This window comes from Calonectris borealis, chromosome 9, assembly GCF_964195595.1.
Source record: "Calonectris borealis chromosome 9, bCalBor7.hap1.2, whole genome shotgun sequence".
NCBI lineage: Eukaryota > Metazoa > Chordata > Aves > Procellariiformes > Procellariidae > Calonectris > Calonectris borealis.
In genome coordinates, this window is record NC_134320.1 from 5,948,190 (window position 1) to 5,974,887 (window position 26,698).

The window sequence follows — 26,698 nt, forward strand, 5'->3', positions numbered from 1 at the left end:
GTGCAAGAAGAACTACCTGTTAAAGCTCTTCTAATAAGAATTCACTAAGATTTGTATCAGTACTTCCATTCCAAATGTAAACATCTGCAGGGATCCTAATTTTAGCATGGTACATCAAAGACAAAAGCCTTAATACAGGAAAAAGAAGAGAGCCAATCTCTCAAACCTTTCCCTTTCCGATTAAAGATTCAGAGCAGATGTAGTTATCCTCAGTAGAACAAGGCTCTTGGATCCTCTAAAATCTGACACAAACCACCCTTTAGTAGCTGTGAATAGGCTTACAAGACTGAGGGAAAGAGCTGGGGGCATGTGGGGAAGACATGACCCATAAATTCCTTACTTCCAAGTCCTATTCTCACATTGTTGCTTAAGTCTGCAGATATCCCAAATTTCTGGTGACTGCCAAGGCAACCCTTAATTCACTTCTGTCAAAAAAAAAACCCCAAAATTCCCAAAGCCTCCTGGATCAACAGTTTTTTGAAACAATGTAAAGTGTATGATGCAGTGGTGTAACACACAGGTGACTCGAAAAGTATCTCATTCAAAACTACCATTTCCCAGTACTTCAAAATAAGGCATTCTCATCCTAGAATACAAACACACATATAAGGAGTTAAGCGGTTTGAGTTCACACCCTACTCTAAACAAACTGCAGGTCAGCCTTATTCAGCCAAGCTCCAATTGCCCTTAACCCTTGCTCTCCCATGACACAACTATACAACTTCATTTCAACACAGTCTGGTAGAGCATTGTTAATTACAGAAGAGGTAATAACAAACAAATGTTAAAAAGGTCATGTGTTTATGCACATGTTTTCAATGTGTCTACTGAAACACCTACATTTGGTTCTAAGATGAACATGAAATGCTAACAAGTAGCTAACATGGCTACAGTAGCAACTCAGTCCTCCATTTAGAAGTAAATTCAACTGGAAAAGCAGGCAGAAAAATCCCTCCTTTCAATAAAAATGGCACCAGTGGGATAGAGGCTATCTTACAGAAAATCAATTATGTATCATCAATAGCTTTCGGATTCACACCAAAAGCAAGAACTCCATCCAACATTTGAAGAACAGTTAAAGAGTCAATGGGAAACTGCTAGGTAGCAGCACTAGCTAATCATTTCCCCAATAAAATGGATAGGAAGTATGCAGCAGATTATATTTATAACCACAAAAGTCTTCCTAATTCCTAAATCTAAAACATCTGAGTTTAAAGAAAACATCTTAAGCTTTCTGCAAGGATGGTGATAATTACGCATCCAGTACTTCATTAAGTAAACTCCAACTCCCAACAAAATAGCAAACAAAAGGCATAATCCAATAGCTACACTTCCAAAATATTTACACTCCAGCTGCATGGCAAGAAGCATAGAAATGCAATCCAAACAGATGTCCATGAAGAAGGCATGGGACAAGGAATCTATGCTAACTTCAAATCTGATATATTGCACATATCACTTCACGGATATTTTTGTAGACAGATGATGAACGGCCATTTCAGCTTAAGATCAGATGGAAGAATAAGTTTTAGTGAGAATCACGTTCACATACATTGGATTTGACCAGATATCTCTACACGGTTATAGTACAGCAGTCTACTGTCATGTTACTTTATCTCTGCATCTTTATAAACTTCAGTCTCTCACCACACTGGCGTACACAGGACTGGTCCAAGTACTGCTTCAAAGCAGCTTTGATAGCCATGCCATGGGGAGGAGGGGAGAAGGCAGAAGGAGGTGGCTCAGCTCTTCTGACATACAATCGTCCAACTGTAAATCAGTGATCCTAAACTAGTGGTAGAGCAACCAGTAAGTAAAGGGCCAACATTCAACGAGGCATTCCCTGCTCTGCACATACATTCTCCCTCCTCTCCTCCTCAAGAGAGACACCTAAAGGAAAAGCATAATGGACAAAGGGGAAAACTTATGTAACAAAGAGGTGAAAAATGACTGATTTATCTATTTGTCCATTCATGCTGTGAGTGGCTGAAACATGCAAGCATACAATTACAAACAAGCATACAAGCAGTTTTCCTTTCCTTACTTCCAAAGTTTGCTACAAGTCTAAAAAGTTTTGAAAATATTTTGTCTGAAGGTAAACGCTCACATGAATAAACTCACTTAAAATCAAGTACATCTCTTTTTGAACTGAAGTATCCTCAAAGCCTATCTGCTTCAACCACAATGCCCTCAACTGGTGGGCAATCTGGGAAGCCGCAACATTCAAGAGTAACAATTTTGACAAGCAAATTTTCAACTAAGATGAAGCACTGAAACTCTGAAATCTGATCTAAAAATCCCAACATTACAAATGTGCTTGTAACACTAAGACTGCTATCTCTTATATTGAAAAACGTGATCCTATTCCTTTTACACACCCTCCATCTGTCTATATTCCTCTGTCTCTCATGTTACAGGAACACTGTAATCTTCCTGGGACTGGCACGGTTTCTTAGGTTTTTATATACAGCACAGTGAAGTCCTAGGCCATAAATAAAATACCACACATGACAGCAAGAGCAATAAGTCATTTTCTGTTAATAACTGGAAGAAAAAAAAAAATTTATCCTCTCTTTTTACAACTATACACACCTAACAATTTAGCTCAATAATGCATTATGTTACACAGCATTATTAGAAGGCGTATATACAAACTGCTCTAAAAGTAAAAAACAAAATACATCTGCCTAACAGAGATCATGAATATTTTTTTTTTGGGGGGGGGAAGGACGGGGGTGGGGAACAGAAAAATCTAAGACATTCCACATTTGCCTCCTAAAATAAGGTAAAGAAAATAATAAGCGTGTATTTCCTAATGCCAGTTAACCTGAAAAAATTGATTTTATTTTCTGAGTAAAATTCTTTTCATCCATTGAGAGTCTATAGTTGGCAGAAGAGAGCACACTGCAAACTGAAAAGCCACACTATCACTACTGGGTCATGGAGCGAAGGTTTGAATCTATTGTTTTCTCCTGAACATCCTTGCTTTGAGATATCTGCTCTCTTAACCTTGTCAGTCTCGCTCAATCATTTTCTTTTTGAAGTCTGAAAAGGCAACAGTGAGAACGAAGTAAGGATTTCCTGTAAATCAGTCCTTTTGCATTTAGTTTATGTCCAACGTTTTTTCTCCTATTTTTATTGAATTGCCCAGTTTCAATGTTACAGTACCTATGCTCTTGCTCAGAGAACATCTAAAATTTTGCATCTAGAAATGGCCTGAAAGAATGCCATTCCTTTTTTCAATCTCACAATAAAAGGACTATTAAAACAACAAAAGGAAGTTTAAACAATCAATCATCTTGGAGAGATTGATTAGGAGAAAAGGATGCGTAATTAAAAACTGAATTATCATTGAAATAAACACACCCCACCCCCCCCCCCATAAACTGAAGGACAGTCAATGGTCCTGGGTTTTTTATTCCAAGGAAGTTTTGTGCAGGAACTATCTTCATAGACTTACACTCCTATTCAAAAAATTTGTCAGAACACATTGCTTCTCAGGTCTTCACCCATTTTTTTCACAAAATGTCAGACTAACTTAGGCAAGCAGGAACTTGGACTTGATCACACTGAGAACAATTTCATAAGATTTACCGAAATACTCACACAACCAGGAGCAGAACCACTGGGATGGGGGACTTCATAAAATTATAGCCATAATGCTATCTGTATGGAAATGCCACATCAGAACAAAAGTGAAATAGAGGGAGAAAACCACCCACCTTCTAGTCCACAGTAAGGAGGCCATTAAAGTTTCACAAAACGGTTGTGAATAAAGTGTGTAACTCCAGAAGAAAGAAGAACTAAACGAGATTCCAGAAACACTGCCACAAAAACATTGCCCTCACAACAGCAACTGTGTTAAAGCCTCCCCAGGTAGTCAAGCCCTCAGATTCATTCGCTCACTCTGCTTTCGCAGGTTTTCCTTAATTTTCTTTTTTTTAGGAATGAACACTTTCTCTCAGCTATCTTTGTGTTTTCTTTCTATCTAATTTATCATTGATTTATTGGGTCACACTTCCACCATGCTTTTATACTCTGGAGATACGGTCAACAGCCTGACAAAGTACTGGAAGGAAAAAAAGAGGAAGAAAAATATAATTATGACAACAGTCAGGCGAAATATGGACACAGAGATATAAGATGACCAAACACATGATGTGTGTGTTCATTATATTTCTTGTTCTAGCATCAATAAGCCCTCTCCCCATCACATGAACAACAGTTATAAATAGGTAATGAAGAGACTGTCCCTGCCCCACATTGCTTACATTCAAGGTATCAAATGACAGCCAAAGCCAGACAAGCTCGGGAAGCAAGTTTACACTATGATTATAAAGGCTAAATGGATGATATCTTACCTAGATGATTTGCTGTTTCCTTTTAAATGTATTTAATGTATATTTCTCTCACCATGGAATTATACCATCTTTTCAAAGCCTTGGGTCAAACAATTCTGTAAAATCTGTATTTAATCACTTTTAAAAGTAACAAAGATGTCTAAACAATATAGCACTTTTGCTTAACAGTCAAAGCACTATAATTCTAGTAACCAGTCAAAAACTTTGATACTCATAAGTATATAATGATTACCAATATAAGCTTCTGGCAAGACTAATATTATGCAATTATCCACAAGCACAGTTCTGCATATTGCATTCTTGAAAAACAACTGCACACTATTTCATAAATCAAACCTGCATACAACATGCAGGAACCCTCGTAACAGTGAACTACTCGCAATGCTAGTGACTCCACTGTATCACTGTCGATTGCCAATTGATATAAGATCATTTCAGTGTTATAAATAAGACTTGATATAAGGTTTTCCTATGTTAAGGAGAAATCCACTATTAACAATATAGTCACCTAGCTTTAGTTATCCTATAAAGACTTCTGGGGACATGATCTTCCTTACTAGATATGGTTTGCAAGATAGTGATTTACATTCCATGGCTAGAATTAAGTGTTCTTCCTAGGTTTTCATTAAATTTTCCACTTGAATTTGCTATTTTGAAAACATAAAGTAATCAGAATTTTCTGACAAAAGAGTGTGATTTCCTCCATTGTTCCTCCCTTCGATTTTTCCTGTGTTCTTTTAAAGACTAATAATTTCTTCTTCCTAACAAGCTGCCCAAATGACAAGGCACAGCGGGGGGATACATTAATGAAATCAGAAAGGCACAAAAATTACCAAGGTCAACAGTTATTTTACATTACTATAGCAGTTCGGGATGCTAATAAGCCACCAGGATCACAGGTACTGTAGAGATCCAGGATAAAGCATGGTGCCTGCCTCAGAGCTGCCAAGAAAAGGAAAGGCAAACCACAGCTGATAGCTACACATACACAGGGGAGGAAGGACAAGAAGGGGCAAGAGCATGATAAACCTGGTCAACATAACAGGCAGTGGATTCAGCATATTTTGGGTTGACCTTTCACAAGTATTTTGGTTATCATGACCGTAAGGAGAGTTTTAAGAATGGCACTTGAAGGAAGACAATGAAAGCGCAGAGGATCTTTACAGCACACGCTTCCCTAACGTGAAAGACAGCACAGGAAAAACCAAAAAGGTAGCCATCTGAATTTTTATATGAAGTGAATGAAAAGGCTGGTATTACTGGCCTGTGACAGTAACTGACGTTTAGATCATGAATCACAGGTGACTAGCAGCATGGGCTAGACTGGAAAATACAAGATGAAAGGCATATTTTAGATGCGGGAGGGTAGCACTATCAAGAAACAGAGAATGTGATCAGGTGCCTGACTAGGAAAATTATCTTTTCAGCAGGATTCAGATAACCTTGAAAAAACAGTGAAAGCCATAAAGACCACTGGATACTTGATTTTCATAACATATATTATGGGAGATGAAACAGTATGGGAAAAATCAAGAGGCACGGCAATTCTTAGACGACATGAGAGGCTGGGATGAACACACTCATTTTATGTTTAGTATGTGCTAAAGAAAAGATTTAAATGTGAAGGTTTATTTGTTAGTTTGCTTCCACATTTAACTTTCAGCTTGTATGTATATATAGAAATAAAGTACACTCCTTAAGCCATTTATGGGTAGTAGGTCATCACACTGATTCCAATTTCTATGACAAATGGAACATTACACGACACCAGGTAAGAAACACTTTCATTCTCTTGTAATCTACACCATGAAAAAGTCGATCTGGATCTAGAATCTGAACAAAAGTGTACACACAATGTCTGAAAAGGCATTATTCCAAAGGATTGCAGGTAGTCTTTCAGTCAAAAAAAGAATACCTCACACCATTTGAAGTATTTAGAGATCGAACACACAAGCTGCATAGTGAGTTCAACAATCACCATTCACAATGTAATGTTAAAATTTACTCACAGTCCCTGGCACATCTCCAAGATTTTCTTTTAATTTTGCATGTTCAGAAGATAAAAGGCTAGAGCATTGGGGAATATTGCACATTGCAAACTTATTTTTTATATTTTACTGAGAAAAGGACAATTACAAGAAAGAATTTAACACTCCTTCCCCTCACCCCACATGCAGACAAAGACTGAAGTCTTACCAAAGCCTTGGGCTCTGAAACCATAAATGGCATATAGAAGATCAATACTTATACTGGCAATAACTACGCTTTTTAAACAATAAAAACTTCAGAATCGAGTGACACAATGGAATTAGTAGGCAGCATGTTTAAAGCAAGAAACCTGATGGATAATTAAATTGTGGTCAGCATGTGGACAACATTGCCATTTTTTTTGTGGTAGCCAAAAGATAACCTGGTGAAAGAGGAATTAATGGACGGTGGGCCCAACAGCGGATAATTACACCAATGGATAATGAGTGCATCTCGGCCTAGACTCAGAAAGCTCTTGAATTATCACTCTCTAGGGAATAGTACGGGAAAAAAAGGGAAGTGTGTTCATATTTCTGATATATTTCCCTGTTCATTTACTGGCCACTGGACAAGACCGTGTTAAGTGGCCCTGCAGCCTCACCAATGTGACAGTACCTATGTGCAGCATGGGGAAATACATGGCAGTTGCTGACGTTTCATCAAATGAGATGGCACCAATAAAGAGAATAAACACACAATGGCAGAATCAGAAGACCATCTCCCACAAAGGTAATGCTTCACCACTATTGCACATAAGTTTCTTGGTTACACAGGCTACTTCCTTCTAACAGACTCTGGCTCTCCTACCCTACAGTCCGTCATCTTTTGTTGCCTCCACCCACCATAAACTGTTTTACACTGGATGCAAACAAGGGGAATTCCTTCTTCCGAACCGATGGCACACTAAGCATGCTGGATTTATGAACTTTCAGGTAGTATCAAAATACAAAGGAGGAATCTTACCACCAAAGAGTTGATACAGAATACCCCTTCCTCATACGGTGCTCCTCTGAAACACTGATCTGGTCCACAGTTAGGGCAAAGTAGTCCAACTGTGCCAAGGTCAAGGACAAAACGAGCATATCTCAGTCTTCCAGCGAACACTTCAAGAGACTACAGTCAGCCAAAATTCCCTTCCCTTCCAAGCTCTCTAGAAGTCACAAATAATTTTTTAGAGGGATCAGAAGAGGTCACAAAGATAAACTAAGTTGCATTCTTGGCTCTTCCTATGGTATGATGTGCCACTTTAGGAAAGACATTTTCCTGCCCCTGTGCCTCACTCTACCCATCTCTAGCACCAAAACACCCACACTGAAGCCCTTTCCAAAAGTGCTTAAGATCTACAGACAGAAAGTACCCTATAAAGAGCTATGTTTACATTTCAACAGAGAACAGCAGCAGCCAAAAAAAGAAAGGCTGGTTTTGTCACATGGATGAAGACAGTCTTCTCCCACCTAGAGCCCCACACAAGACAGACAGCAGTAGTCCACGTGCATGCAGTTCACACATGCAAGGCTACAGCTAAAAAGGAATATTCCAGCCTCCCTTGGGCTGCATACATAAAACAGGCTTTCACTCCAGCTAAAAAACACAGATTGTTCGGCACATTGGAATAGGAATGAATAGTATACAGGAGGTGGACAGAAATACTCTAATGGAGCCTCTCTCTCCTATATCTATCTCTGTAGGGAGCCATTTTTGCATTGAGCCAAAACCAATTTATACATCTCGGCCAGCTTTCAGCTCAAAGGTCAGCAGAGTACAAAACTCTTCTTAGTGGGATTATACAAGTGGAAGGGGGTGGGTAACAATTTGTCTGAATAAAAGACCAAGTACTATGGGATTACAAAAAAACTATTTAAAAAACAACACTTCTGCATTTCTGTGATCCGGCAGTAAATAAAGGAAACCAGAGGCATTGTTGGTGATGGTTGGCAGGTTTCTGTTGGTGATGGTTGGCTTTTTTTTTTTTCTAAATAGCTCATTGATTTTGGACTGCATCCATCTCCAGCATTGTGACTACACTTCATACAGTAATTAACTACAAACCAGAGCGCGCTTCTCCAGCCAAATCTGTTTTGTTTTGTAAATTTCATTGCACTTCAACACCATTAACCAGCCACCCCTATTTCAAGCTGATACTCCTAAGTTCAGTAAAAATAAGTGTCAGCAATGCTGCAACTCAGCCAAATTAAAATGGAGAATGTTTTTGACTCCATATGGCTCCGAGTGCCAGTGTACTACATTACTTATTTCTGGGACTGTTCAGATCAGTTGATTACTGGGCCCACTACTGGTATCCATCCCAAGACTCACAGAAACCAGCTGACCCTTCCCATTCACCAGGGAGGATGCCAGATCAAAAACTTTGTGCTTAAGGGCTTTTTGGATTAACTGGGCATTAACTTTTAGGCATTACTGACAACCAGGAGTCCTGGGCTCCACCCCGGCTACAACTAGGTTCCCCCCGCCCTGCCTTGTACCATTCATGTCCCTCCCAGTAGCCTGCTTGGATCAGATGATAACAGGGCAAAACAGTGTGTGTGCACAGTGATGTCACTGCAACAACTGCTATCAGAAATAGCAGCAAGGAACTTTCCCAACTAGCATCTCCCCATTCCATATAAAGCATAGCTTTGCCAAACCCTTGAGTTAGGAGCGAAGGGAACAGGGTGCCACAAAGCTAATCTACCCTCCTATAAGGAGAATATGGGAACACCTGCCCCCTCATTTGACACCCCAAGGTCAAATGAATGCTATTTCAGAGAAAAAACACAGAATTATTGCTTTATGACCAACATGTTTTCATTCATGAAAGAGCTTTCTCTTCAGAGGCTGTGAGTGAACAATTCCTACTGCCTGTTGCAAAAACAAAAAGTGCAGCAAAGAATAGTAATTTTTGTTTTTAAACTGCTGAGCTCATGCAAAGTTTTTCACTGTATCTCTGATACCTTCTGATTTGGTGACTGAAATGTGATGTAGGTTTCAAAGCTTCTCTGCAGAGATCATCAGCAGAACAAATAAGTTACCAGCGTTTGAATTCTCATTACCTCAAATTAGCCTCAGCATAAGATGACAGGAGCAGAGCCAAGCTTTCTGCGGGTCCTTACACGGCACCTGTTAGCACTCCATAAAGGACACAGAAAAGGGAGGGCAGGTTTCTCTGCTGTCTGCCCACAACAAAGCTTTCCTGTCAGACTATTGATACCTCTTCTGACAGCAACTTTCAGCCTGCACACCCGCGCCACTTTTAATCCACTAACAATGAATCAGTTGCCTTGCTTGGAAGTGTCCCTGAGGAGTACAGGGACGGCATGAGGGAACTGGGGGGGAATAGAAGGATGACTGTGCCAAATAACATGTAATATCATCACAAAGACATAAATCTATGCTAAAGCAATACATTTGTTTACATTCAAGCCTAAAAAAAAGGCTGGGACAAAGAAAACAGTAAGTTCAAAGGAGAATCTTCAGGTTATCAAAGGGGAAAGTGAGTTACAAAATGAAAGCATCCTGTTTGATTATTCGTTTTAATAGGCATTTCAGGCTGCAGCCACAGGAGCAAAGACAGAAGGATGGGCACATCTTTGGATGGGACACACTGACCCGCTCCAAAGTGCATCCAAAACAAAGCCACCTGTGAAGAGCCAGAGGGTGACATACTAGGATCATTACAACAGACACATTCTCCTCCGTTATGCTGTTCCCATCACAGTTTGGCATGCTTACACGTCTCATCCGCTTACTCCACCCTGCCTTTGATTCCATTTGGAGCAGATTGTCATTAATAACACATCTGTAGAGTGACTAATACCATGGTTATGACTTTTAGGCTACACCATGGACCAAAACATTAAGAGAAAGTGAATCCAGCAGCTTTCCATGAAACCCTCCCCCAGCAGCCTGGTTTACATTCAACATGCCAAACACCCAAAAGATTTTGTGACAATGTATGATTTTGCAAGAGCTGAGCCTGTTGACATGCTTCCCAAGCAGCCAGCTGATCCCTTCATTGCTGCCTCTCTCCCTTCCTCCTGTACTGGTACTAACGGGGAGGGCATTTTACAGCCTGCAGCTGATGCCAATGCACCTCTTCCTTCTCAAATCAGGTGTAACAGCAACATAATTAGAGACAGGAGTTCAAGCAAAACACATCCATGCAGAAGCTTGATTTATTAAGTGTTTGAGCAAGGACTGGGTCCCTAATATTGAAAACTTTAAAGGGGGAAAAATATCAGGATTGAACCATAGTGCTAAGGCTGTCCATATGTATGGATTGGGCATTAGCCCAAATATAACAAGCCTGCTCACAGCTGTGGTATATTTAATCAAGTCTTACAGACTAATTATTTTGCACAACTAGATCCAGCACCTGTGAAAATTGTCTTATTTCAGCTGTGGGCAAAGCTACTTAAATAACATTTTCAATTTCAAGAAGAAAAACCAAAACAAAATCTCTCCAAGTCCAAAATTTCCACAGTCAACTGCAGTACCCAGGCAGTGTAGAGGGAATATTTAGCCAAAGTCATATCAAAGCTCTTACTCACATGAAAAAGCTCTTTCCTATTAATACTTATGGTATCTAATTGCAGGTCCTCAGAACTAAGTGTCTTTTGACTTCCGTGAAAGAAAATACGGAGATGAGAACTTTTAAAAAAAAAAAGATTCTCTGTCCCTCCCTCCAAAAAAGTTGTTCTCTTCTCCCACTGAAATTTAATTCCCACAACTAAGTTCTCAAAGCTGAACTCCTGAAAATCCATTTCTTTACCTTATACCTTGAAAATTATTTCATCAGTATGGGTATAATATCAACAGTATTGTCTGCTAAAAGTGCATAAAAAGCAGTTAAGATTTCTTTTCCTCAGCAGTAAGCAGCAAGGCTAACTACTGCTTTACTTTGACTACGCTAACAGTACTAAAAATGTGTATATATAAAAGAAAGTAAATTGTGCATGAAAATTGTACAAGTAAACACCACCACATGCTAAAAAAATAGCAATTCATTCATTTGTAAGTCAGAACCCGTTTTCACGGCTGCAAAAAACATGAAATTTGAAAGGCACCTGAAAGCTTCTAAAATAAGGACACTTCTTTCCTCAGACTTTAAATGTGCTTTTGGCACACTCACACTTTATCATTCAAAATAGCAACAAACCAAAACAGACCAAAAGGACAGAGTTAATTCAATGCAAAGATCCTCCTTCTCAGTAAATGTCTCACAGGGTACTACTCTTAGCAACAGAATGTTTACACAACACAAGATAAATAGAGAGGCTTTTCACTGACACCTGGGACAAAACCAAAGAACAAAAGCAGCTCCCAATGCAAGACAGAAGAGTTACATTTTTTCAAGTGTTCCCACCTAATGTAGATATAGAAGGCCAGCCACAACAAGTTACTACAAACAACCTATTTACCCACTTCCAGAAAATGGTTGTAAATTTAAACTGTGTGAAATGTCTAACTACTTCTTTCATTCCATCAAAAGGCTTCATCAGCAATGGACAATAAAGCCGCTGGCTTGACCTAAAGGGGCTGGTAGGTTAATCTATTCTGACCTTATCTTTATTCAATCATGATACTGAAAGATTGCTTGAATACTTACCAGCATTTAACAATGCCAACAGTCACCCTTTTATTACAGTGCTCCTCCAAAGTGCCCTCCAACCAAATTTTTTAATCATGGGGGAGATTAAAATTTTTCAAAAATTAATTGTAAAATAAACCAAAATGCCATTTCTCATTCATTGGTACAAAACAGAGGAAAGAGAGGTAAACGACCAAAAGCAGAATAAAATTTTTATATCTTGCCCTTGCATGTCTCTTTCAGACTTCCACCATCGCTTATTGTCAATTTTAGATAATATGCTATCTCTTATTAACTGTCAATCACATCTTTTATTTATAGTATTTTCACTCAAATGGAAGAAACTAGACAAAAAGCACTACCATTTGATAAAACCTGCCTTGTAACAATAGGCTTAATCATACAGACCTCAACACTTTGTATTTTAATAACTACTGGCTTGTTTTCAAAACCCATTCCACTAGGGTGCTCAGCACTAAACATAGCAAAGCAGTGAGTTAAAGTTAAGCACATAATTAGGCCCTCAGAAGTCAGTAAGCTGGATTCATCACTCAGTGATTGATTTAATCACTCAACTCTCATATATTTAAAGTTCACAGCCTATGCTTAAATGCCCTTCTGGAGAAAAGTCTCCAGTGCTCAACACTGTATAGTGCACAATCCTACACAAGCATTGTCCTCCCTTTAATAGTACAATAACCATCTGTACAAAGAAACTACATAGACTTACATCAACCTGTTAGAGCAAGGTAGCTTTGAGAACAGACTTTCAGTGCAGGTTCCTTCATGCATTCACGTTTAACTGTGTGGCTGAAAACAGATCACTCTTCATGTGACCTGCCAGGTAGTGAAACATTTGACAGAAGAAAGCACTATGTGCTCACTTGACATATCAATTAAAGCACTTATGCTTCAGCATCAACAAACAAATGCATTTCCATTTAACCTTCTACACCTGTAAATGGGTTGGCCACACAAGAGAATATCAAAAAGCACAAACAACCATCAGGCACCTTAATGACATTTGCAAATGCCTTGAAAAAAATCCATGCCAATCTTTTTTAAAATGATCCTGAGAACAAGGTCTAAGCTTAAATTTATTCCTAATTAGATTTAGGCAGATGCTTAAAATACCAGTCAAGATTAAGTGCCATCACCTTTTTCCAAAAGCAGGATCATCAAAGAACAGGGAAGTAAACCATAAGCCAGTGAGTACAGCGTGCGATGCAAGAGGAATGAAAAACAAAGGAAAGAGCTTTTCCTTTTGATTGCAAAGGATACTTTTATAAAGTACTCATAAGACTGCATTACCTCAAAAGTTCCTACCTTGAAAAGCTGTGATATGACCAACAATCATGTACTTCAGTTCAAAGTTCAGTGCCTGGATACTTTGAGTCCTCTCCCTTCGAACAGCTGCCTGGTAGCTTTCTTCCATTTTTTTGGTGCAACACGTTGGTGCTCTATGTTGACAGATCTGTAAATCTGACTCTTAAAGCAAACAAGGAAAACACAATAATTAGAAAACCTTCCAACTTACACCATAAAAATAAATAACCCTTCTTAATGTCAAAACAACCACCATGTTTAAAATTTTGAAACAAAACACGCCCATAAGGAATGACATTGTGAAACTCAGTTATTGTCTCACAGACATTAATTTATGACTTTCACCTAAATTTGGGTAACAACACATTATCAGCTGCAAACTTATTTTACACTGTTAAGAGCATTGGGCACAAAATCAACTAAACACAGCCAAGGGCACAGCAGAATCACTGAAGATGCACATTCAAACGGGCAACATTTCCACAGTATACCTTGTGCTAAGGGCATCGTAACTTGGACACGAACTTGAGTGAAAACCATGCCTCAAATTTGGACCCAATATTCACCTGTGTAGTGCCTCAAGGAACCACCTATTCACCTCTTGCACTTGGGGAAGTCTCTCAAAAGTCTTTGAGCTCCTAAGCAGCTCACCCAAAAAAAAAAGGCATTTGAGTTTTCTAAAAGCTATGGCAGCTGGAGTAGCTTTTTTTTTTCCTCCTTTTCTCTCTAGTTTTAACATGTTTACTTCCTTTCTGAATCAGATTTCAAAACAAAACAAGCAGCAAAAAAAACAAAAATATAATTGATTTCTGTAACAGCCTGAGTTTAGCTGTCTAGGGTCAGAGGTAAGAAACTATGCACTAAGAGACTCTCAAACCTACAACCACTGGGAAGTTAGACTGCTATTTCAATTTCTAGGCTTAATTTGTAGTGAAAGTCAACAAGTATTCACCTGAACCAAAAAAAAATTTTTAAACTTAGTAGATCTCCATCTACTTAACAGTAACCTTGAAATTTTTGAAACCAAGTTCTAGCCTGCCTATATGTAACGTAAAGGCACTGAAATCACTCCCACCTCGCAACTACAGAGAAAGTTGAAAGTTGATTAAAAACTTAATTTTTGTAGAATACTTTATCATTTCATCTTTGCGTGCGTTTCAGTAAGTTTAAGTGTCCTTGATTAGGAAACCTATGTCACACAGAGTTGTGATGGACACTCAGGTTCTATTTGCTCTACACCATGGGATTTACAGGTTCCAGAAAGTTCCAGAAAGGAGCTGTTACAGACTACATATAAACATATTCTGATGTTTCACAAATATATGTTTTAAGAACGGGAGGGAAAAAAAGCAAAGGACTATTAAGTAGAGCAAATCCAAAACCAGAGGCACGCATAAAAAAATACCAGAGCCAAAACAGTCACACAATATTAAAAAGCAGGTATTTCTGACGCAATTTCTCAGTAAAACAAGTAAGAACACCCCAGCAGGACACCTCGCGCCGGCATGTTTCAGTCATTACCTTCCCTCCACCTCGAGGTGGAAACAGCAGCTCTGAGGGAAAGGGGCCACAGGTGCCCGCCTTGGTCCCCAACCCTCAGGCCTCCGCGGGGCTCTGGGGAAGGAGACACCCTTTCCCGGGAAGGCTGGTGCCACGCTGCGGGCCGAGCTCCCCGCTCCCACCCCACCAACGCCCGACAGCACCCGAGGTCGGGCCCGAAGCAGCAGCGAGGCACTGGCACCCCCCTGCCGCCAGGCCCGGAGCTGGCCTGTCCCCACACCGCCTCCCCGGGGCCGCCCGCCACCCCTCCGGGCCCAAGGGGATCTCTGGTTTTAAATCGCCGCGAACCCTGCTGGCAATCCCTCCCCACACAGCAACAACGGGACCAGAGGGCGCGAATGGATGGAAACAGCCCCCATTGTCCAGAAGGCCATATTCCTCCAGAGGATTTCAGCCAGGTCACCATGGAGCATCCGGACCAGGCCTTGGGACAGAAATACTAATGAGCAATTACAGTGCGTTAATCCTCACCATTTGGCCTTGCAGGTTAACGCGTAGCAAGACGGCACATACAGTTGACAACGATGAAAAACTGGGTACAAGGGTGCACACTGGAAAAGCAGTAGAAAAATGTCCAAACAACCAGGCCCTGCTCAGGGCCAGCTCATTGAGACCAAAACCGCAGGGAGGAACTTCAATAAATCTCCCTTGCCAGGAAAAAAATAAAAACTGGTTGAAACGTCTCACTTGACTTGAAAATATTGCTTCCAGTTTACAACAACTCTCATATGAAAGTGCAGCTAATTTATGTCAAAAAGGTCAAAACCAAAGTGAAATATTTCAATAAACTCACATTTTTATATCAGTTCACAAACACATCAGAGTTGTCACAGACTGGGCTGACACAGGAAACCATTCTGGAGGTGGATTTGTTTCACGCTTTGATACAATCTCAAAAATAGGAAAACACAACTCTGCCCACTCAAATCTGAAGTCCTAAACCCCGCTGAAAGCCCTTGAGACAAGACCACCGCACACTGGCATAAGCTAAAAAGGCTGCTAAAAGCAGCAGCGGGAGGGCTGCGCACTCGTCACTGGCTGGGCACGCTCGCCTGCCCTCGTCTGCCATAGAAGCTGTCCCAGGTTGAAATTAGCTTCTTGGCCAGGCTAATTTTAACTTGGATTGGTTCCCTGATCCAGTTCCCCCCATGAACATGTGTTTGTTCTGTCACAAGGAACTGGGGGTCAGGGAAGGACCACTTCTCTGAGCTGGCACCACAAAGCGTATGTGAAATTACAGTACAGACTGCTGAGCAACTAAGTCAGTTTTGCAAATAGATGGCTAAGCAGAGGGGTTGTAAATGTTACTCGGCATCTGCACTGCCGCATTGCTGTTACTCAGAGCATTTCTCCTTACGGCAGCCCTCTCGATTTTTGCTTGAAAGGTTTTTGCAAAGCTCAGACCTGTATCAAAAGGGTTTGAAATACAGAATGCTCCATGCTGACTACGTGCCATTCCTGGCAAGGAAGCTACGTATGGCTATCAGTGCTGTGACTAGCATTCCCCTTTGAACCAAGGCACCACAGGAACGTGCATCTCCTCCAGAAAGCTTTAAGAAGAATACGGATATCTCAGCTGGAACTGCACTCCTGGGATACCCCACGCAGCTATCTCCTCCGATGAATACTCCAGGAGCCTGGAAGGTTAGTTTTTGTTGGTCCAGAGCCAAAATGATGCAGAGGGCACTCTTAAATAGAAACAGCACTAAGCCCCTGACAGTTAAGGAGCCTGATGTAAAACACAGAGCATTAGAAGACCAGCGAAGAGCAAACCCCGCTCCCCTAGCAGTACTGTCAGGTCAGTGCTGCCATGCACAGAGCTTGGCAATTTCACTTGCTTCAATACTAACCTGGGGGTATCACTTTTAACATAATTATAGACACCTAATAAAAGTTTTCAGTGCCATACATGCCTGGGTGCTGAGATTAAATTAGAACTGATTAGTAATATCTTGAAGTCTTTAATAACTCTGATACTAAAATTAGTTTATCTCATCTCTTTCATCTTAATGATGAAATACTCTCTCCAACAGAAAAAGAAGAGGGGAGGAACACAGTGACCCGGTGGTGACCGAGCGGCACACTGCATGAACACTGCTGAGGCACTGGCTAAGCACCCCAGCTCTCACCCCAGAGACAGACAGCACCCCACAGTGCCGCAGCAATAACCTCTACTCACTATTGGCACTGCCGATCAGCAATAGGGAGACAACCTTATGGGCAAACTCCTCCTTGAAGCTTAGGACCAAAGCCATTCCATACACCAGAGAACAAGCACCATTTGTGAATGAGGGAAGAAAACTTACCAACAGCATTATTTCAGCAATTGATCCTGCTAATTTCTCTCTAGGACTTTCTCACCTGCTTTCCCCAAGCTAGTGAAAGCACCAGCTTATTTCCTAACTAATAATTTAGTTCGGAAGAACCTCCAGTTCAACCTTCCCCTTAAAGCAGGTCAAACTACACAAGGGCTTCATCCAGCCAAGCTTTGAGCACCTCCAAGGATGGATGACCCCACAACTTTTCAGGGCCCCTGTTCCAATAGTTGGCCACCTTTTGTGGTAAAAAAATAAGTAAATTAAAAAATTGTACCTAGTGAGAATTCCCCGTGTTCCAACTTGCGTCCATTGCTTCTCAGCATATCACCGTGTGCCTGCAAGAATCTGGCTCCACTTTCTCTATTTCCTCCTAACAGATAGTTGAAGACAGCAATACGATCTCCCTTAATCTTCCCTTCCACCCACCTCTCTATTCCCACATGTGCTCCAGCTCCCTGACCATGATGGGAGCCCTCTGCTAGACTAACTCTATGCCATAGATGTGAAGCACCTGCATCCCACGACACCTCTCTCTATTTCTTTTTCTTATTTCTTACTGACAGAGCAGAACACCTTCCACTGTACATGCCTCAGCTTCAATTCTAAAAGTTTTATAGCTTTCCTAAAACTAATCAATTTTCTGCTTCAGATCAGATGGAAGAATCACTCTGACGATTATTTTTCTGTTCAAGTCTGGTTTTCCCTTGAGTTCTGGTTAAAACTGTGGCTAAGCTTTTTATTTTTTAAAGTGGGAAAACTATAGACTTTACAACCTTTCTGTTATTATAAAAAAGACAGGATAAAGTATCTTGCTCCGCTTTGAAAAACAAAGTCACATTCAGAATAACAAGAAAAATTATACTGCACTGGAGTCTAAAGCACGAGTATTTTGGAAAGCAACAATGATCCCTACTCAAAACTCCTCTGCAACCCTAAAACACTTAATATATGCCAAAGGCATCACCTTCAAACACCTCCCTGTCACAATTATAAATTACTTAAGGTGCCAAATGCACAGAAAACTACGCATCCTTACCAGCTCTACTGAAATCATAGAATCACAGAATAGTTTGGATTGGAAGAGACCTGTAAAGGTCATCTAGTCCAACCCCCCTGCCATGGGCAGGGACATCTTTAACCAGATCAGGTTGCTTGGCTGTGGAATATTTTGTTGTGTGTTGTTTGGGGATTTTTTGTTTATTTTAAATCAGCAGAGAGTTTGGGCTCCATTCTGAACTTTGGTACAAATAAAGTCAAAGAGACACTGGCCATTAAAGCTAGCTGAATTAGTATAAGTTCCTCAAAGCAAAGATAGACTTGTTTATCAAATAAAATGAACTTCTTCCAAAAGCTAAATATATATTCATTTTGTTAGCTGACCATTTAATTTAATAGTTCTTCTAACACACAGTGGAGATGTCAACTGCCCTGCACTGTCTTTAAAATGCTATACACACTGTAAAAGCTACACTCTGGAACCAGAAAGCCAGACTTTTAACACATGCTAACTGCTTTACCTTCACCGACTTTTTCAAAGACAGGCTGATTTTTTTTTAAAACAAGCTGAGCCTATAGCTTCCACTGCACAGAATACTCCTAAGCAAGCATGATCAGAAGGCAAGCTTAGTGCAATCTGTTTTCTGATAGTTTTTATTCCTTTGTATTTTGATGAACTTTTCAACAGTATTTCCAAACAAAGCTTTAGTCCAAAGCCCAAGATTTTCATGTTGTACAAATGTCTTCAAAGACTCCAAGATTGATTATACCTCAGTAACACAGAGGAAGGTGCCAGAAGTACCTTGCATTGTGTCTGGCCCAGCTGAACAGGAGCCAATACTTTGTCCTCCTCGAGACTCATCTGTCTGCTGCAGCTGCTGCCTCAGCTAGAGGAAAATTCAGCAATTAAAACCAACTTAATTTAGGGGAGGAGGCCAAATCAAATGAAAAAGGAAGTAATTTCCAACCAGGGCTCCCCCTGCAACTATTTGGTGCATGAGAAAAGCCACACCAGGGAAAGGGAATCCAGCCACTGTCACTGCCAGAAGTTTGTGAGGTCCTTTCTTTACATAGCTCTTGTGCCCCAGCAGTGCTAAAGCCATCGTTACCTTCAGCTGCAAAGCTGCTGTCAAGAAACACTCATCCACAGAAACATAAACCATTCTCACCTAGCAAGGAGCACAGCTTACTATGCACAACCTCACAGCACAGCTCAGTCCCACTGCAACTAATAAAATGTTTTCAACTAGAAAGACACACAAAGTATATTAAACTCATCGAGCACAATGCGTGCATAGTCAAACAGCTACTATTTGATTTGCCAATGTTTAAAATATGGTGCATGCCATGAATTAGTGTATGCCAGGAATTACGAGAAAAATCAACAAGCAAGTGCAACAGACTGATTGGTGCACAGTGTTATGCACTGGTGCAAACGACTGTGGTATGTTAAACAGCAACTAACCCTATAAACCTTCTGCGCCCACGAGCAAGGGGTAACATCCAAGTAGGCTCCAGGGAACAGAGACTCTTTCTCTAAGTCAAAGGGAGATGTCTGCTCTTCCTGCCTCAGCTAAACAATGGCCAGGCCCTCACATGCACATTTTCTGACTAGTCAGAAAGGACATTCCAATCTGTTTCTAACTCTTCCTTCTATTTTGTTAAAATAATCCCACTATCAGCTTTAATATAAAGATTACATAGACAAACAGTATGTTAAAGGCCAAAAAGCTGAAGAAATACCAAAGCAGAGCCTGAATTTGTCCCTTCTCTCTATATGCAGCTTGACAACATGCATATATACAGCTTACAAGTGCAGTTTGGAAAATAAAAGCCATGAACATTTCCTTTCCCCCAATCCCTTGATTCATATTGTACATTAACAGAGGTATTGTTTAACTTGGTCAGTGGACTTTACGTTCTCACTGTTATTCTAAAATACACTGAAGCATCACTAAGGTTACGACCAGGTGTGCTACTCCAGTTGAAATAATCAAGGCTAAAGGATAAACACCTCCAGTTTTATCAAGCACTACTTAGATGACCTACTAATATAACTATTAGCATGTGTAGCTACTTCCAACTCTAGTCAAGTCAAAGAGTTTGCATTAGCTCAAGAGTTCTTGAGCAGACCTAAAAAAAAAATTATAAAAAACCCACAAAATGGGAGGACCATTTTGATTGCACTGGAATTATGCCAGCAAATTCAAGGGGGGTGGAAACCTTGAATGGGAAAGGAAGGGGAACAGCAAGAAGCACTAGATGTCATGACTCCAAAGAGTTGGCAGCATCGGCAAGTGCCACAGCTTGCAGGACAGCTGGAGACCATCAGGCACTGGCCGTGATCAGCTTCCGGAGCAGGAACTCTCCAAAATACACAGGTCTTAAGGGCAGCATCTGCACAATGCAGCGTTGTTAGGCCTGTTGCTAAGTACTTTTTCTCCAAGTTTTTCCCCACTTCCCTCTGTTGCTTGCCTGGTTCTCAATGCTCTTGTATTCTGATTTTTGGCCACCAACCTCCCTCCTCTGGACCAGTTTGCCCCCACCTCCCCCCTGCCAGCCCTGATCTCAGAAACGACATAATTTCAGTACCAGAAGGCATGAAACCCACCTTACAGAATCTCAGTCCAAACAGTTAATGTTTAAAACTAAGCAGATGAGAAGAGATTCAGATTGGTAAGTGCCAGGTGTTGGGCAGGGCAAGCACTAGCCGCCATGCCCAAGGGAGAGCAGTGGTCACTACCTCCTGATCTTGCACTCCTATAGACAGGTGATAAATTGTTTAATGCTGATTAACTGAAATAACTTCACATCAGCCCAGTGCTAAGTGAGACAAATTCTTTGTGGGCCTATCTGGGAGACTTGGTGACAGTAAGACTGTGAACGCTAAAGGGCTTGCTAACTCCAGGGTACATGCAAATTCAAAAGATTTACACTTTTGAGGATCTATCCTTCTCTTTCCTCCTAGAGTTGATACAAAAGCATGAAAACTAGACTGATGCACATAAAGTACGTTTTATAACAATCTAGGCTGATAAAGGTCAGTGGGTCTACATCAAGGGCGTTTCTACATTATTTACTGTAATGCCAACTCCTTCCTCAACTTTCCTGGGACAACATGTATAACTGCAATACAGAGGTGAGAGAAAAATTACAAGAACTTTCATTAATTTATTTAGAGTCTACTATGTCTCATCTTTCATTATGTCTCACCATTGACAACAGAAAATCCCATATATTTTTTCCACCAACAAAAGTCATAAATACATAGAAAATATTTTCTAGAGGAGTCTAGTAAATCTTCCTGCTCCATATCATCCAAGGACAACAATAAACTAACAATTGCATTTCTGCTCTCCAGTGGGGAAAGCATTTCACTGCCACAGAACTCTGCCTGACAGTACCTAAAGAAAGTGCTACAGAAACCACATATGGTGGAAAGTCTAAACTGAAACACAGCTATGTAGCACACTGTGGATTATAGTGTTTACAGCAAAACTGAAGTTGTTTTTAAATGAAAGATGTAGGTTTCTAGCCATGTACAGTTATAAAGAAAATTTCCAAATGCAAATCAATACGAGGCTGCCTATCTAGTTCTACAGGGAGATGAAATAAAATAGCTTTGAGAGTTGTGAATTGCCTCATTCATCTCAACTTTGAAGCCTAACGATAATTCAGATGTTAACGCCAACTGTTTTACCAATGACAGATGACTTTTTTTTTATAGGAACTGCTTCCTAATATGCTTTACCTGCTGTGGTAAGATCCATGTAAGGTGGCATAGCACAAAAAATTTCAAAGATATTGATACGTTCATGTTCAATTGTATTTCATATTCTTTTTCATTTTATCTTTTTCATTTCATTTGTCACCATAAAAATCTGTAAGAAGGTTAGACTGGAAGAAGAAACAAAAGCAAAGAAAAATCTAAAGGAACCAAGGGACTATTAGATCATTTAGGCCACAGCCTCAGAAGGGGAAATTGCAAGAATAGTGTTGGAGAAGTGAGGAATAACAATAAGTGAGGAATAACCCTCCCTTCCCCCCAAAGATTTGAATACTTCCATTTTTGCCATCTCACATGAAAGCCATACATGAAGCCAAGTGCTCAGACAACACGTTCTCTTTCCTTTAAAAATATGTATCCGTCTTCCCGGAAGTGTTAATTTTACAGCCCAAATTCCAAATGCTTTTGACCAGTTTGGCCATTTCTCATTCTCAAGTCATGCACAAAAGTTAACAGTTATACATAGGCTTACTGGACAGTTTCTGTCAAGAGTTTTCACCAGTATTTGAACTAATTTCTTTAAGATTCCGTTCCCCCTTCCATTTTATTTCTTTATTTTTAGGGAGAAGAAAGGGGAAAACTCTAAAAACCTGGGTGAAATACCCAAAAATTTGAAGAAAAGCACAATGAGCTCTTGATACTATTTACACAAAAGGAACAGCAATCATTTACAGAGCTGAACCAAAACTAAGTAACTGATTACTAGGCAAGACACCCCTCACTAGGGCCAATTCTTCAACTTCATCACCCATGACATAGTAATTAATTAAAACAGGCAACAGCAAGGCTACAGTATCACAAGGTCTCTGCATTTTGTTCCCTTTCTTTGGTTCCTTATGCAGATAATGCCACCGCTGTCAGGAGCAGTGACACTGATTTAAAACTAGAGTTTGTTGCCACAAATTGGATGCACAGGCATTGGAAGACAACCCAGCCAAAAGAGGAAAAAGCCCAACATACATGACAGTCTACTGGAGATGAATACTCACTCTGTGCTAGTCTATTCCTCTGCACATCCACACATCCCTGCAGGTAAGGCTGGCAGAGCTGAATATGAGTTATGCCACGTTGAAAAGTGCAGGACAACTGCACAGTACTTAAGGATAATGAAGACAACAGCCTGCAACAACCACCATTCACCACACCCCAAAAGTACCAGCTGACAGCCCCACAGGTCACATACAAGAGACCAGTAGCCAGTTTCTGAGGGTCTAGGCTGAACTTAGATTTATTCTCAGATCACTTGTTCCATGCTAGACCACATAAGCAATATTTTGCACAAAGGGCAGGAAAGAGGCGAGGTAAGTAATACCAGAGAGTTTGATTCAGCACCCCCTGATGCCGATGGAGACACCCAGTGGCATCAACAGCCATATAAAAAACAACTAAATATAGCTAAAGACAGAACACTGTGCTTCATGCTTCTGAGGGGATTTAGTAGTTTAAGATTAACACAGCTCTGAACTCAGCAGGTTTTGGGTCAAACTCTTAAGTGAATCCTGTTCCAAGAGCACAGCCAGGAAATCCCAGACAACTTCCCATTATAAGAAAGTCAAAATTAACAGAAGAATGAACCTACAAAGAATTAGAATTTAGAAACACTTTACTTACCTTAGTGTGACATGCACTTGATTTCAGACAAGTACTTGTGATTTTTAGCTGCATACATTCAACTAAAATCAATAGAAGGTCAAACAGTTAAAACCCCAAACACATCAAGGAGTCAGTGACAGTATTAAGGGGTCCAAAAAGCAGCAAGGGCCTATTAGCAAGCTAATCTAGCCCTCGTGAAATGAAAGGCCATGACAGTATGTCCACTTATACACATGGTTCTTCTGAAGTCAGGAGTGGGAATGGCCCTGCTGCCCTTCCTCACTTGTTTTTGCTTTGCTTTGTTCTGTCTGCCTAGACCACAGAAAATGTTCTGGTTGTACCAGGAGCAGATTCTACCTGGTGCTTCCCCCAGGGCAGCAGCAATGAGGAATGAAGAATTGGATTAAAGAAGGTCCCACCTGAAATCCCACCTGAAGGGACCATTCCCCTATTTCTGAGTACCAGCCACACTCCCAAGCTGGAAAGCAGCTGAGCTCGCTGCATATGATGCATCCTGCCACCTGCTCCTGGACCCCAGCAGCATGTTCAGCAGGAAGGCCTGTATCTTGCTGGGACATCTTAAGCCAAGATTATGGATTCTGAAACAGATGCAGCTTCCCAAAAACTGAGGAGACGCAGGATCCTTTGGAAGATGTTCCAAAAGCCTTTAAGCTGGGACCACAGACCAACAAGTTTTGAAAACCAGTGTGGAAACCTTTGATGGGCTCCTAGGCTTGGCAATACGAAAATGTATGTTTTTCTTGGGCAAGTCCCTTAGTCTCCACATTTTATTTCCCACATGTAAAAGAGGAGGATACTTGCCTTTCATCTGTTTGCTTAGATTGCAAGCAATTCCTAGTGGAGACTGCCTTTAGCTATGTGCGTGTTCCGTGTTCTGGGAGCCTGTTTTTGATTTTGATCCTATGCACCTGTTACATAAATTAAGAAATCATGTTTCTTCCCTTACATCACTAAAACCAGTACGTTCACAGTACATTGAACTGATTATGTTTCCCTTCTTGCTTGTGTTATTCCATTCAAGACTAACAGCATTACTGATGCTTTAGAGCTAATCATTCAAGATGGACAGAGCAGTCCACCATGTCAGAGCTGTTTGAAGCCCGTTATACACACTGGCTGGCTACACTCAATCCACATTTGGAAAGGCCAGAGGCAGGCAGTTAGAAAGGAAGCTGGGTTGAGGATGGCAGCCATCAGAGAGACAGCAGCCAAACTGACACGAGCTGGCCCTATTCAGTCCTTGCTACTCAGCTAATGTTTTGGCACCTGTGATAGTGACTCTGGAATAAACTTTCCAAATCTAAGCCAACAGCCCTGCCAACAAATGGCACTGACACTTTTCATCACAGTTGGGGTTTATTTCTATCAGAGACAGCCACAGAGTACGGCAGGTCCACGACCAGCAAAGGGGGGAGCTCCCAGTGAGCTTTAGATCACAAGCAGGTACAGTCAAACCACAGCTACTTTTTGGGGAAGGCAAATGTTTATATTTCTTGACATATCTAGGGCAAACCAGGTTAGGAAGAGTAAATTTGATTACTGCAGCTTGAAACTGAAAATGCAATACTTCAGCCAAATACAACTTTGGGCTGCTCTGAATGGTAACAGATAAATTTTTTCTCCCAGACTTCAAAAACTAAGATTAGGAGACTAAAGTCAAGTCTTCTCTGAGCAGAAGTTTGAAAGCCTTTCTCTGAGAGCAATGTTTTCAATCCCTTTTTTTAAAAGCCCTACTCTGTTTTGGGAAGTGAGTGGTTTTTCTATGTATGCTTTGTTCTCTTGCCTTCAGACTTACTACACCTCTCCTTTTAACTGCCCATGTAAAAATAGAAGATAACTAAAAAGCACATGCTGTTCTGCACTTCTGAAAAACTGATTCATCTTGTGTGTTGCAAGGAGGGAATATTTCGATTGCCAACACAGGGCAGCCATAGAAGATCCTGGGTGCTGTTCCCCAAATGTTACTTAGCAAGGCCCTGTCCCTTCTGAAAACATGACTCAAGCCTTCCAGTTCCCATCTTTTCCATTTCCTTGTGGAAGGACAATGGGGCTGGAACACAGGACAGAAGGGTTTGAGATTTCATCCTCTCACAGGTTCCCAGGACAAGTCATGTGGAGTACAGCCACACAGTATTTTGCAGACAGACATCCATGCTTTGGAGTGGCAAGACACAAGCTCTGATCTGGAAGCTCTGATCTGAATTCAGGCACAGCATCATGCCAGGTATGGCTATGCTGCTTGCAGCACAGCAGTGGATTCTAGCTATTTGGAGCATGCTGGAGCAAGACCAAATCCACCTGGAGACATAAGTATAAACAATCCTGATCTCTTTGAGCCTTGTTTTTTCAGCCACAAAGCAAGAATAATTTCCTTACATCAGTAACAATAAAACATTTCTCAAGAACGAACACCCCAGAACAGTGACACATTGAAGAACAAAGGGTTAAGGACTAGAGCCACTCTTTACCTGGAAAACTGGAGCCTTGCTCTAGAAATCCTGTTTCTGTTTGCAAAAGACCTAAAACTTTGGTCACCTTCTTCTGTTTTCAATAGCCTGATTTCCAGCTTCTGGCCTACACTCCTGCAATATAGCGAACTACTACCAGCAAAGTCTAGGGTGAATACATAATTTTTTCAAGTTGGGAGCAAATGCCCCACTGCAGCCCTGAGACATCCTACTTCATATAAGCCACATGTCTCCAGGTATCTCCATGCTGCTGTGCTACAACACTGCAGTTTTCCACTAGCAATCTTGCAACTCAACTGCTGTTGAGAGTCTGATCACCTAAAAACTGCTTTTTCTGCATGCTACCCTCTACCATTACATGACAAATCTGTGAATTAGTTATTTTGCTTTAATGAGCATGGAATTTGATATCCCCACACTACATGCCTGCTACACAATTCCTTCTTCACAATACTCTAAAATTTACAAAGGAGGAAGAAACATACTCTTTGGGCTCAAACACCAAATCAAGTTATGATGCTTAACGAGTCACCATATCTTGAATTAACTTCATTCATTCCAGGTTAAACTAGTGCACTTTATGTCAAATTTATTTCAGACTCTGAGCACGTGCAGTTAGTTACAAAGCTCATTGGACTGCATATGGCCCAAAC

The 26,698-nt window shown here is 40.7% G+C and overlaps 1 protein-coding gene across 1 annotated transcript in view; it reads right to left on the reverse strand.

The window, feature by feature from the left end:
• Positions 1 to 26,698, reverse strand: part of LOC142085779 (glypican-5-like) — a 392,228-nt gene that overhangs the window by 354,903 nt on the left and 10,627 nt on the right. The window contains exon 2 of the mRNA XM_075158095.1: positions 13,303 to 13,464. Within this exon, the coding sequence (XP_075014196.1) occupies positions 13,303 to 13,464 (162 nt within the window). The remainder of the gene's footprint in view (positions 1 to 13,302; positions 13,465 to 26,698) is intronic.